We start from the raw sequence: 14,762 nt of genomic DNA, 5'->3' as shown, positions 1-14,762 counted from the left end.
GAAAGAGGAAGAAGTGAAGTTGGAGGAGATATTTTTGGCTAGATGCCGGAAGTCACGGGAAGAATTAGAAGAAGCAAGGTGTTGACATTTTCTATTTATAAAAGAAGTTTTGGTAAGTCGGAGAATAGATTTGGCACGATTCCGGGCTGAAATGTATAGATCAAAGTTAGTGGGAGTACGGAGGCTCTGGAACCTTTTGTGAGCTGCCTCTCTATCTTTAATAGCACGAGAACAAGCATGATTAAACCAAGGCTTTTTAGCATGAGGAGTAGAGAAAGAACGTGGAATGTATGCCTCCATTCCAGAGACAATCACCTCTGTGATGCGCAGAGCACACACAGAGGGGTCTCTCTCCTGGAAGCAGTTATCATTCCACGGGAAATCGGAAAAGTACATCCTCAGGTCGTCCCACCTAGCTAAAGCAAAATGCCAGAAGCATCGCCTCCTCGGTGGGTCCAGAGGATGTACAGGAGCGATAGGACAGGATACAGTAATAAGGTTATGATCGGAGGAGCCCAACGGAGAGAACAGTTTGACAGAGTAAGCAGAAGGATTAGAGGTAAGGAAGAGGTCCAGAATGTTGGGCCTGTCTCCAAGACGGTCGGGAATACGAGTAGGGTGCTGAACGAACTGCTCTAGGTCGTTGAGTGGGAACGAATTGCTGGTTCCTCTCCTCCCTTGCCAGCTCTGTTCTGTGCGACTACGCCAGCCCCGTTCTATGGGACAAAATTTCAAGGACAGTAGCTGAAAAGCGCCGGGTTGTGAAAGTCTCTCTCGTGACCGAGGCTCAGGGCAAGCGATTGGTCTTTGAGGCGTTTTCAAGACCCTGTGGGAGCGAACTCCCAGTGTTGGAGGCATCTAACACAGCAGTATCTAATTTCCATGCACAATTTTTATCCAACTCAATTTATGGTCACACTTTAAGTTATTTCGAAAGCGCTTTTAATATTTGCCCAAACTGTAAACTCGCTTAAATTTCTAACAATCCCTTCGAACCTTAAGTGTGACGTCTGTCCCGGACGATTTGCAGCTCAGTTCTTCCAGCTGAGTAAAACTTGCCGCCTCTGCGTTCAAAGATTACAACTTCAGAAGGCTGTGACTGAATGGAAAGTCAAACATAATGATCTTGAAAAGAAATTCGAAGCCCTTCAGGAATTTGTTTCAAATAATGTGGCAGTGACTCCACCATCGGTGGTGGAGAGGCCCTCCACCGAGACTGTGCCCTCTCCAGACGAATCTCCTGCTTCACGGGATGACGTGTTACCTGCCTCACAGGTTGACTCCCCCAGCCTGCCTCACAGGCTAGCGCCCCAGCCTGCCTCACAGGCTAACTCCCAGCCTGCCTCACAGGCTAACACCCAGCCTGCCTCACAGGCTAACCCCCAGCCTGCCTCACAGGACAACCCCCAGCCTGCCTCACAGGCTGACCCCCAACCTGCTTCACAGGCTAACCCCCAGCCTTCTTCACAGGCTAACTCCCAGCCTGCCTCACAGGACACCTGCCAGCCTGCCCCACTTAACGCTTCTCTTCCTGCATCACAGGATGTCGGGTTCCAACCTGTAAGGAATGGAGCCAAATCGAAGCAGGCAACCAAGGATTTACTGACCCCCACTACCTTCATTAGGTTCCAGGTGCTGGCAGACACCATGGAGGATGAGTTTGAGACTCACCTAGTTGGGGACTCCATGGTGCGTGGCCAGCTGGTTGAGTTCTGTGGTCGTTCATCAAATGGCCGCAGAAAACGTTACTGCTATCCAGGTGCCAGACTGGACGACATCACCGCAGCGTGCGATGATGTCACGAGAAGTGCCGACCGAAACACCCTCTTTGTCATTCACGCGGGGACGAATGACGTAAAGACAACCCGTTCTGAGGAACTGCTTGAGAAATACCGCCGCAGGATGAAGCAGTATAAACGTAAAACGGATGCCAGTAACATCATAATCTCAGGAATCCTCCCGAGGGTCGGTGCCGAATCTAGCTTTTACAGTAAGGCCTTCAGCACAAACAACAGACTTCAGTCCCTTTGCTCACAAGAAAACGTCCAGTTCGCTAACTTGTGGAACAGTTTTTACTACGATTCAGACTTGTTCCTTGCTGATGGCATCCACTTAAACCCTGTTGGAGCAGCCCGTTTCGGGAGGCTGCTCTGTGACCAAGTGGCTCTTCGAAAGTCAAAAAACGCGGAGGCGAGAACACCAGCAGCTCCACCGTAAAGGAGCACTCAACCCGCAAAACCCCCGACTCGAATCACATTAAAGCTTGCTATGTAAACGCTCGTAGCCTACGTAACAAATTTGAAGACTTAGAAGTCCTCGTAGCTACAAATCATTATCACATCATCGGAGTCACAGAATCTTGGATAGACACTTCAAATAGAGATTTCATTGCGGAATATAGATTACCGGGTTATACCATCTTTAGTCATGAAAGAGAGAACAGACAGGGTGGAGGCGTTATCTTTTATATCTACAACTCTCTCCATCCACTATCCGTGAAAACAGATATTATTACCAATGTAGACACGGTCTTCATTGAAATTAAAAATAAATCTCGTAAAATAGTAATTGGACTTATCTACAGACCGCCAAGGCAGACTCTTGATATCGACCACGCATTAAGTGAATTATTATTAGAAACAAGTAGCAGTTGCGAGGCAGTAATTGTTGGGGACTTTAACTTGCCAGTGAAAAGATGGGGTGAACCGTTGAACTGTCATACAGGGCTCGACCTGTACACAAATTTACTAGAAAGTGATTTACATCAACACGTTCAAGAACCGACTCGGGGAAATAATATACTGATCTCTTTTCAACGACAGCTGATCTAGTTAACGAATTAAATGTTGGTCCAATTTTTAGTTCTAGCGATCACCGAACAATCACATTCAGCATCAATATGAAAGAAAGTAAAGTAACTCCTACTAAAGAAAAGATGCCTGATTATCAGAGAGCGAATTTCGTAAGACTCCGATCAATTCTAAATAATTTTGACTGGACTAAAATCTCGGCGGAAACAGATATTGATAAATCTTGGGGGGCCTTCACCACAAAATTGAATAATGCCATAAGCATATGCGTACCCTATCGTAACAGACGTTCAGCTTTGAAGAAGAAACCCAAATGGTGGAATAACGAAATTCAAAATAGCCTATCTCTTAAAAAACGTGTATACAGTAGATACATATCAACTCAGAGTGAGGCTGACAAACTAGAGTTGGACAGAACTCTCCGCGAAACCAAGAAATTAATAAAACGAAGCAAGAAAAATCTTGAAGAATATATAGCGGAAACGAGTAAATCTAATCCTAAGGATTTTTTTAGCTATGGAAATAATAAAAAGTCATTCACTTGTGTTATCGGACCGCTTGCTAATGATAATGGTAACCACACGAACGATGAAAATGAAATGGCTACAATCCTAAATAACTTTTTCGCATCCGTATTTACCGACGAAGATTGTTTATCACCTCAACCGCCGGAGGTTAGAAGGACTGAAAAGATGTTAAGTGGCGTGCTCATCGTAGAAAGTGACATTTTACGCACAATTGAAAAGATTAAAGTAAGCAAAGCTCCTGGTCCAGACAAAATTACCCCTAGGGTCTTAAAAGAAATCAAACATTAAATTTGTAAGCCGCTCTCCATCATATTCAATAAATCTTTAACAGCTGGAAAAGTTCCGTCAGATTGGAAACTTGCAAATGTCACACCAATTTTCAAAAAGGGGGACAAGTTTCATCCAGGAAACTATCGACCAATTAGCCTGACAACAATTGTTTGTAAGTTAATGGAGACTATCATTCGCGACAATATGGTGAAATTCTTCGAAGAAAATATGATAAATAATTCGCAACATGGCTTCCGTAGTAAACGTTCATGTTTAACTAACTTACTTGATTTTTTTCATTATATTTTTTAGGTGTTCGATGAAAGCAAATCAGTAGATATCATATATCTGGATTTTCAAAAGGCATTTGATAAGGTCCCCCACCAACGATTGCTCAACAAACTATTGGCGCACGGTATCTCGGGTAACATTCACAATTGGCTTGTGGACTGGCTCTCTGAGCGAAAACAAAGAGTAGTTCTAAATGGTGTTACATCTAACTGGCTCGACGTCAGAAGTGGCGTACCTCAAGGATCAGTGCTTGGCCCCATGCTCTTCTTAATTTATGTTAATGATATCGATGATGGGCTCACTTGCAAAGTATCAAAATTTGCTGATGACACAAAAATTGCTAGTAAAGTAACTGCGACACTCGACGAAGAAGCTTTACAATCAGATCTAGATCGACTTGCACGTTGGGCCAATCAATGGCAAATAAAATTCAAAGTTGACAAATGTAAAGTGTTGCACATCGGAAAAAATAACAATCGCGTTCGGTACGTAATGAATGGCAAACAACTTTCTGCAGTAAGTAAAGAAAAGGATCTTGGAATCACTATATCAAGCGATTTAAAGCCCGGTCAGCATTGTTAAGAGGTAGTTAAAACTGCAAACAAATTGGTTGGCTTCATCGGACGAGTCTTTAGTAATAAATCGGAAAAAGTAATATTAAAACTGTATAATTCGTTGGTTCGACCCCGTCTAGAGTACTGTGTACAGTTTTGGTCTCCCTACTACAGAAAAGACATAGAAAAGTTGGAACGGGTTCAACGAAGAGTAACAAAGATGATTCCTAGGTTGATAAATTTATCATATGAACAAAGGCTTAAAGACGTAAATTTATTCAGCCTATCAAAACGAAGAATGCGAGGCGATCTAATAGAAGTGTTTAAAATGTGTAAAGGATTCAGTGATATTAATGCGGAAGATTACTTTACAATTGATCGATCAAATAGAACAAGAAGAAATCACAATTTGAAGATAAGTGGTAAAAGATTCTCGTCGCACGAAGCTAAACACTTCTTCTTCAATCGAGTTGTTAATGTTTGGAACTCTCTACCCTGTGATGTCGTTGATAGTACAACAGTTACGGCCTTCAAGAATAGATTAGACAAGTATTTTGAATCCAACCAGCAACTAAGATATTACTCATTGTCGTAATAACATTAAGTTCTTTCGAATACTGGTGCCCTTGTCCGCGTTTATCGCCCGGTTAGTGGTAGCAGTAATGGTAGTTCTTTCCTCTTTTCTACATAATTTCCATCCAGTTTTTCCATGCTGCATGGTTCTTTTTCCTTTCCTGCCAGCTTTGGCTGGAGGGATGGGGGGGTGGGGAGTAGCCTTCGCCTTTCCTGTCCTTCATCTTCCACCTTTGATTAGACAGTTAGTGTAGCTTGTCACAAACAGCCTCATAAGGACCAGCAGGTCTGCTGTTGTTTGTTCTTCTTTTGTGTTCCTTTGACAGGGGCTACTTGCATCGTAAGACAGTCTGGGATCTTTTGCTGATCTTTGGAAATGCTTCAAGGATTACTGACCTGATGACTAGCCTTAACTCTTGGAATGAGAGTGCTGTGGCCTGTGGGGGAGGCTTTTTTCCTGTTTCAGGAGTGAGGCAGGGGTGTGTCTTTGCTCCATCACTTTTCAACACCTGCACGCACTAGGTATAGGCAAAGTTGGTGATCAAAGTTGTTGCGGAGCATTTTCAGCAACATCAAGGTCACTGACCTTGTTATTGCTGATGATGTACTTCTTGTGAAATCACTGGAGATCTTGGTGATGACTCTGAGTGCTGCATGAGGAAACGAAACCACTGGGACTGAAGGTCTCTTGAGTGAAAACCGAGGTTTACTTGCTTGGAAGGTCACCAAAGTTTCACTTACCTTGGTAACTTAAAGCATAACAATGGTGGATCTTACCAGGAAGTCACTCGACGGATATCATGCCGCGGTGTTAAGGACTCGCTCAACACGAGTATAATATGGCGATGTCGATATCTATGCGGGCGGACAAATATACAGTATAGCTGTGAGACATTAACACAATAGTGACTTGAAGAGACGCGTTGATACCTTTGATACCAAGTGCCTTTGTGGGATCATGGGTTATCGCTGGAATGTCTTCGTGTCGATACATCGACTATATAAACTGAATCGAGGCCTCTTAGCAGCCCAGTCCGTAAACGCCAACTCCGGCTATTTAGGCACATGTAACGTTTCCTGAACGTCTCGATACTGCTCATAGGGTTGTTTCTTTACGGGAACCGTGAATGGACTGGACAAAGTGGACCGCCGTGTTACTCATAGCTAGGTCACGTCGATTGATTCTTGAATTGGATTAGAATGGGAATAATAGAGACGTGGAGGAATCGCGGGTTGACAGTCGGGGGTGGAGTCGGCGGGCGAGTGAAGTGGTGCGCCTGTTGGTCTGTGCTCCCTGTTGGGTAGTTCGTTTGAGATATTTTGGTAACAGAGCAAAATGACAAACAACCATTCAGATGAAAAAACAGGGAAACGCAGGAATCCGTGTCGCCCTCCTAGCTGCGTGAATGACGGCGATTATCATCAACTGTTATAATTATAATAGCAACAGCAACAAAAAAAATGATAATATATATAATGATAATATTGATATCCATATTTATAACAACGAAATCTATAATATAATGACAAAAATCATTCCCACAGGCGAGATACCAGCTGCGATGCAGACCAATGCTGCCAGCGTTGTGTGTCGACCGCTTCGTTGGCAAAATTTCTTCGGAGACCAATTCCTCCTGCTCCTCCTCCTGCTACTACTCTTCGTCTTCGGATGCTTCTCCACTAACCATAAAGTGTGTTTCGTAATATGTGCAATATATACGAAGAACTATGATATTCTCTAAAAATGTTATTCATCAAGGCTTCCCTGTCATCGTGTTGTGTCTGGCCCTCAGATTGTGAAGCACGGCAACGACCAGGTGTTCATCTCACCCCCCAATGAAGCACCGGCGGTGAAGAATTATGGAAAACTGCTGGTGGAGATGGTCCGCTGTGTGCCTGATGGTAAGGCTCAGAGAGAGAGAGAGAGAGAGAGAGAGAGAGAGAGAGAGAGAGAGAGAGAGAGAGAGAGAGAGATTTAGCAAGAAAGTAAATATAATATTTCCAGTTAAGATTGTGAATTAAGGATAAGTCTAGAATATTTATTGTGGAAAGAGGGAATAGTTGATTGTTATCGAGGTGTTTAAAAAAAAATTGTTGAGTTGACAGGTGAAAAAATTGAGTTTTGAGGCAGTGAAGGACACTTAGTTCCTTCTGCCTCATTCATAAATGATAGCAAGGTCGGAGGTGAGGAATTCTGTAGTGTCTAGCCTTGAGTTATGTAATTCATATTGGGAGGGACTTCTTTTAATAGAAGTTCAGTAATACAGAGTAAAGTCAGTGGAATAAGAGTGGATAGAATAGTTTGTTACGGGAAAAATCATTAATGAATAATAGAAAGAAAATGGGAGATAGGACAGAGCACCTTGTAACATCAATGTTGATAAGTTTAGCAGAAGCACAATTACTGTCTACCACAGTAGAAATATATCGGAGACAAAAGTATAGAGAGTGGGTAGTTTTGAAAGCAAAGATTTATACCAGTTAAGGGCTTTCGAGATGTATGCGGCAACAGCAAAAGCTTCACCGAAACAGCAAAAAGAGGATGGCCATGAGTCGGCTACTACGGCAAAATGGTCACCAGTAGAACATCCTTTGCGGAATCTATACTGGCGATCAGAGAGGTCAGAATTTGATAGACAGCGTATGTAGGCGTACTTCTAGCAGGAAGGAAAGGTAGATGTAGAAAAGCAGACCAAAAGTTTGACTAGGCAGTTTGTCAGCACGGATGCACAGATTTTAAGGAAAATAGGAGGTACTCCCTCGAGTCAGTAATCCTTCTGGCGATTTAAACCAGAGCATAGAAAACATCATTCTTAAGAATTTAAATGATAGTGATTGTAGAGTCAGAGGGGGGTTGAGTGAGAGGAATATTCCCTGAATCGTCCAGAGAGAGTCCAGATAGAGAGGCAGCTCACAAAAGGTACCAGAGCCTTCGCACTCCTGCTAACCATGATCTTTACAGTTCCGCCCGGAATCGTGCCAAATCTATTCTTCGACTCACCAACACTACTCTCATCAATAGAAAATGCCACAACTTTGCTTTCTCTAATTCTTCCAGACTTCTGGCACCTAGCCAAAAATATCTGCTCCAATTTCACTTCTTCATCTTTCCTTCCTCTCCTTAATTATGACGGCAGCACTGCCGTCACATCTATTTCTAAGGCTGAACTCTTCTCTCAAACTTTCGCTAAAAACCACTCTGGACAATTCAGGACATATTCATCCTACTCATCCCCCCTCTGACTCAATTATGCCTGTTATTAAGATTCTTAAGAATGATATTTTCTATACCCTCTCCATGGTATCAACCCTCAGAAGGCTTATGGGCCTGATGGAGTGCCTCCTATTGTCCTTAAAAACAGTGTTTCCGTGCTGACACCCTGCCCGGTCAAACTCTTTCGTCTCTGCCTGTCAACATCTACCTTTCCTTCCTGCTGGAAATACGCCTACATACAGCCTGTGCTTAAGGGTGACCGTTCCAATCCCTAAAACTACCGTCCTATAGCTTTACTTTCCTGACTTTCTAAAGCTTTTGAATCTATCCTTAACCGGAAGATTCATAAGCATCTATCCACTTCTGACCTTTTATCTGATCGCCAGTATGGGTTCCGCAAGGGGCGTTCTACTGGTGATCTTGCTTTCTCCTGGTCATCCTCTCTTAGCCGTTTCGGTGAAACGTTTTCAGCTGCGCTAGATATCTCGAAAGCTTTCGATAGAGTCTGGCACAACTTTGCTTTCTAAACTACCCTCCTACGGATTCTATCCTTCTCTCTGTACCTTTATCTCCAATTTCCTTTCTGGCCGTTCTATCCGGCCGTTCTATCTCTGCTTTGGTAGACGGTCACTCTTCTTCCCTTAAACCTATCAACAGTGGTGTCCCGCAGGGATCTGTCCTGTCTCTCACACTCTTTCTGATATTCATCAATGATCTTCTTTCCACAACAAACTGTCCTATCCACTCATACGCCAACGACTCTACTTTGCATTATTCAACTTCTTTCAACAGAAGACCATCACAACAGGAATTACAAGACTCTAGACGGGAGGCTTCAGAACGCTTAACCTCTGACCTTGCTATTATTTCCGATTGGGGCAGATGGAACCTGGTGTCCTACAGCGCCTCAAAAACTCAATTTCTCCACCTACCAACTCGACACAATCTTCCAAACTCCTATCCCCTATTCTTCGCCAACACTAAGCTGTCACCTTCTACACTAAACATCCTCGGTCTATCCTCTCACTATATCAGCTTCCTCGAGGTTGGGCGTTCTGTATCGTCTCCGCCAGTTCTTTTCACCCGCACAGTTGCTATTCATATACAGGGGCCTTGTCCGCCCTCGTATGGAGTATGCATCTCACGTGTGAGGGGGGTCCACTCACACAGCTCTCTTGAACAGAGTAGAGTCCTATTGATAGTCTCCTACTTTTAAATTTCGCCGCCATGTTGCCTCTTTTTCTATCTTCTATCGATATTTTCACGCTGACTGCTCTTCTAAACTTGCTAACTGCATGCCTCCCCCCCTCCTGCGGCCCCGCTGCACACGACTTTCTACTCATGCTTATCCCTATACTGTCCAAACCCCTTATGCAAGAGTTAACCAGCACCTTCACTCTTTCATCCCTCACGCTAGTAAACTCTGGAACAATCTTCCTTCATCTGTATTTCCTCTTGCCTACGACTTGGACTCTTTCAAGAGGAGGGTATCAGGACACCTCTCAACCCGAAATTGACCTCTATTTCGGCCACTCCTCTGAACCCTTTTTTATAGGAGCAATTAATAGCGGGGGGGGGGGTTCATTATTGATTTTTTTTTCCTGGAGCTGTTTCCTTTGCTGAAAAAAGGTGGATTTTTTAGAGAAAGAATGAACATATTCATTAATGCATTCATGAAAATGTTCATTAATCATTTGTATTAGCATTCGCATTCCTATAATTTCTGGGAGGGGGGGGGTCCGCCTATGACACCGGTAGGTCTTCTTGGCGGGGCTTGGTGGTCTTCCCCAGCCCGTAATGGTCCAGGCAAGTGTTTATATTGGCGCCATCTTGTTTGGCTCATGCTGTCCCGCGGAGCTCATCTTAGCTCCTCTTTTAGAGCGAATCTACGTAGAATCCCGGTCGATAGGTGGTCTTCAGGACAGCATGAGGGTAGGCTTAGGGCACTTCATTAATGAATAACAAAAAGAGAGTGAGAGACAGGGCAAAGCCCTACGAAACACACTGTTGATAGGTTTAGAAGAATAGTGGCCGTCTGCCACAGCAGGGATAGATCTGCCGGAAAGGGAACTGGAGATAAAACTATAGAGAGATGAACAGAATCATCCGTAGCAGTTCGTATTCAGAAAGCTAATAATTAAACCTGAAAAGATTTCTCGAAAAAAATTGAAAAATGGTGAGAATTAATCTTACGAGTCCATGAAAAGTGAAGAAAGAATAGAACTGTGACATACATGGAAAAAAATATATTCGGTTTTAAGAACAAAACGAAAAAAATTAAAGGACATGACATTTATATCTGAGCAATGATATGATGTGATAAAACTGTCTTTATAACGCAGTAGAGCTACAGTTGGCGAAAAATGCAGTATACTGTTGTCAATTATCTCAACATCTTATACTGGAATTTTGAAGATTGTGTAGGACTTAGACTTTTCTGGCAAAAGTGATGCTAAGGAGTGTTCCATGATAAAGCAGCATTTTCTCCACATACAACCTCTTATCGTACATCATTTATAGAGGGTTCGCCAATATGAATATAAAAAAAATATTAATGAGGAAGCCGAATGTCCATGTTTATTTTGAAAACATGCAATCTTTATTTTTGAGGGTTTTACAACACCAGAGAACGCTGTAGTTAATGTGACTAGCAACGATTCCATGGGCCCGAGTTCGAATCCCAGCCCGGGAAGTCAGCGTGCATCTCACCCCGCTATTCATCCTCCCTCTCGGACTGGCCGATAAATGAGTGCCCAGGAGGACCTATAGGGAACTTAAACTGTGGTGACCCAGATGTCCCACTTGGCCCGTGTGCCGAGTTGCTCACCCAGCACAGCTCAAGGCTCAAGTCAACGGAGCTGGGCACCACGTCCACACACAGCTGTAGCGTATGCCTCAATTTACTTTTGCCTAGAGACACATAACAGACACACATGGATTATTTATGATATATGATAAAAGATTATTTATTACACATATTAGAGGATGAGAAATGTTTTCTGCTGATGAGAGCTACAGGAGATTTCAGAGGACTGAGAATTTGACAAAAGTAGATGAAAAAAATAGACTTCATATAATTTCCAGTGAGAATGTTCATGGGAAAGCGCAAACATACGTGTGTGGTCAGGAAAAAAACATGTCTTTATTTTTGCTTTTATACTTTTTTAATATATAATTCTATATCATCCTTTATCCAGTTATCCTTTCATATTATTTGATATCCTTTTAGTATCATATTTGTGAAGCAGCAGATAAGTCATACTATTTGGTTAGATGTTGCAAAACCTTTTTAATTTATTTGCAAATATCATAGACAATCTACACCTTTCCTCAGGAATGGTGTGCTTCTGCAAATCGCACCTGTCCCTGGAAAGTGCTGTAACCACCTGGTGTTACAGCAACATGATACATGACCTTCAGAGACACATGCTGGTGTTCATAGAGACTCAAGACGATGGCGATAGATTCTTGGCACTTCTCAACTACATGAAGGTGAGACACACGGGTGTTGCCTCTAACAGAGATTACACACTCCTTTTCATCGCAGAATCCGGGGCGCTGCTACAAAGTGTAATGACAGCAAATTTTAACGAGATTAGGGTGTTCATGCTTAGCGCAATGCCACACAGTGTTAATATCAAATATGCTTGCTCTTCTTCAATGACATAAAGGCGGCTAAAGAAAAGTGGTGGCGAGGACTATTGTATATTAATGATAACTATTTTCTTCACTGAGTCACTGCAGCTCTCGACTTGTTTCTTATAAAACTTCCATGTCTAATCAACATTATCTTCAGCAAAGTTGAAAACATAACAGATGAAAACTAAATTACAGGAAAATATACTCACTAAAAATAGAGGCCTGAATTGATCAAATCAAGAAGGACACCAATTATTATTGCCATTCAGTATTTACATTATTAAGTACCTGATTTTTTTTTTTTTATGTAAGGCATTTCCGTAGTGAAAGGCTGGGTTAGATTTTCTCTCAAAGGAGCTTCTCAAAATTAAGCTGCTGAAGCCGACACAAAAAAATAGCACTTTGGATTTGAATATAGAAACGTGAACAAATGTTAAACAGGCCTAATCAGCTACATCTTACCTAGCAAAGAATCAAAATTGTTTGCGAAAGAGCATTCAGTTAAAGAAAATTAATGTCATTTTAACATGCTGATGATGAAACCAGGGATAGAAGAATAGCTAGAAAGGATAGAAAGGGATAATTAAACAGAAGATTGAAGGAACTGATCTTGCAGACACCATATAAAGTTGTGTATCCTTGCATATGTCACGTATTAACCTATTTAAACACTCCACAGACACGAGAGCACCATTTCCTCAAGTTCGACGCCATGAGATACGCGGCAAATTCCGTCGGGCGAATACTGCGAGACAAGACAGAATACGGCATCGTAATGTTCGCTGACCAGATGATTTCCAGGCTAAACAAGCGGGACAACCTGCCGCGCTTGGTCCAGGCCCGTACACGTTACCTGTCCATCGATGAGTTTGTGCAGGTATGGAATGGAATACACGTAAGTCCTCTCTTGACACATTTGCCTGTTTTCAAATCAAAACTTTACGCCTAAACTGTCGGTCTATTGTTTGTTGGTGTGTGTGTGTGTGTGTGTGTGTGTGTGTGTGTGTGTGTGTGTGTGTTTATATATATATATATATATATATATATATATATATATATATATATATATATATATATATATATATATATGTATATGTATATGTATATATATATATATATATATATATATATATATATATATATATATATATATATATATATATAAAAATATATATATATATATATATATATATATATATATATATATATATATATATATATATATATATATATATATATATATATATATATAGATATAGATATGAATGAATAGATGAATGAATGAATGAATAGATAGATATATATCGATATATATATATATATATATATATATATATATATATATATATATATATATATATATATATACATATACATATATATATATATATATATATATATGTATATGTATGTGTACATATATATATATGTATATATATACTATATATATATATATATATATATATATATATATATATATATATATAGTAGTACCTCGGTTCACGAACTTAATTCTTTCCTGAAGGCCGTTCGCCACCCGAAATGTTCGGAAACCAAAGCTATTTTCCCCATAGGAATCAATGTAAAATGGATAAATCCATTCCTGGATCCCAGATGATTACTTATTTAAACTTTTACAACAGTACTTTTTGCATAAATTCATAACACAAAACCAATGAATATCTAACACAAAAAAAAAGATAAATACAATACTAAATAGATTAAACATAGACGAAAACTTAATTTAATTTTACCGTACCTGTACGGAGGAGAGTTGACGGCGCAATAGGCGGTATCACACTGGCCGTTTTCCTCCAACGATTGTGGGTACGAGCAACTGCGCGGCAGTATGTAAACAAGCAGACGGCGGCAGTTGCTGAGGAGTGAGGATCAGTGGAACTACGTACTGTGCCGCACCAAGAGACTCGTAAAGTGGACTGGCAGAGCTGCTTTGTTTATTATTTAATTGACAAGATAAGAGAACTCATTCAAAATATCTTTTATTTTTCTCCATTCTATAAAAATTGTGCGTCTCCTGGTCTTCACAGTACAGTTTCAGGTTCTGGCCGCTTCCTTCATAACTGCAGCAACATGTCTATAGCTTGGGTAACGACAGCACGAGTCGCAACAGCCCTTTTGAACAGGGTAGAGTCTAAAGCTGGTGTCACACTGGCCTTTTTCCTCCAACCGCGTTGGCGGTAGGGGCAGCCGGCAACTCCAACTTTTCTGGGTGCGCATCACCCACGCCCAAGGTCGGTTGCCCGTATCCACAACGTACACGAGGCAGTCGCCCTGTATCAACATTACCCAAGTTATAGACTTGTTGCTTCAGTTAAATGGATGAAGAAGTGGTTGTGGGTATGATGATGGCTTCAAAGAAGGGAGGACAAGAGTATTTACCCAACCCTCATCAGAGAACTGTGCTGTGAAGACCGGAAGTCCTTCTACAATTTTCATAGAATGGAGAAAACAAGAGTTTTTAAACTGTGGCTCCACAGCACGGGGTGTTCTCTTATCTTATCAATTTAACAGTAAACAAAGCAGCTCTGCCACTCCACTGTACGAGTCTCTTGGTAGGTCATGTTCCACTGCTCCTCACTACTCAGCCACTGCCGTCATCTGTTCTTACACACAGCCACACGGTTGCTCGTATCCCCAACCGTTTTCCATCCATATGGTAAACCAACAACGCATTCGCGGTTGGGGCTACGTGCAACCCTGATTGCCCGTAGCCCCAATGGTTGGAGAAAAAACGCCAGTGTGACACCGCCTTAAGGCTTTTCGTCTCACCAACTCCCCTTCTCTCACTGACAGTCTTCTATCTCTTAATTCCGCCGCAATGTTGCCTCTCTTTCTATCTTTTACCGATATTCTCACGCTGACT

At 41.8% G+C, this 14,762-nt stretch overlaps 1 protein-coding gene across 1 annotated transcript in view; it reads left to right on the top strand.

Moving 5' to 3' along the window:
- Positions 1–14,762, top strand: part of LOC126982372 (uncharacterized) — a 260,842-nt gene that overhangs the window by 232,066 nt on the left and 14,014 nt on the right. The window contains exons 8-11 of the mRNA XM_050834383.1: positions 6,571–6,716; positions 6,819–6,927; positions 11,574–11,731; positions 12,558–12,755. Of these exons, the coding sequence (XP_050690340.1) occupies positions 6,571–6,716; positions 6,819–6,927; positions 11,574–11,731; positions 12,558–12,755 (611 nt within the window). The remainder of the gene's footprint in view (positions 1–6,570; positions 6,717–6,818; positions 6,928–11,573; positions 11,732–12,557; positions 12,756–14,762) is intronic.

The sequence above is a fragment of the Eriocheir sinensis genome, chromosome 50 (assembly GCF_024679095.1).
Source record: "Eriocheir sinensis breed Jianghai 21 chromosome 50, ASM2467909v1, whole genome shotgun sequence".
NCBI lineage: Eukaryota > Metazoa > Arthropoda > Malacostraca > Decapoda > Varunidae > Eriocheir > Eriocheir sinensis.
Note: the sequence above shows the minus strand (reverse complement) of the source record. Positions and strands in the feature narration are given on the sequence as shown.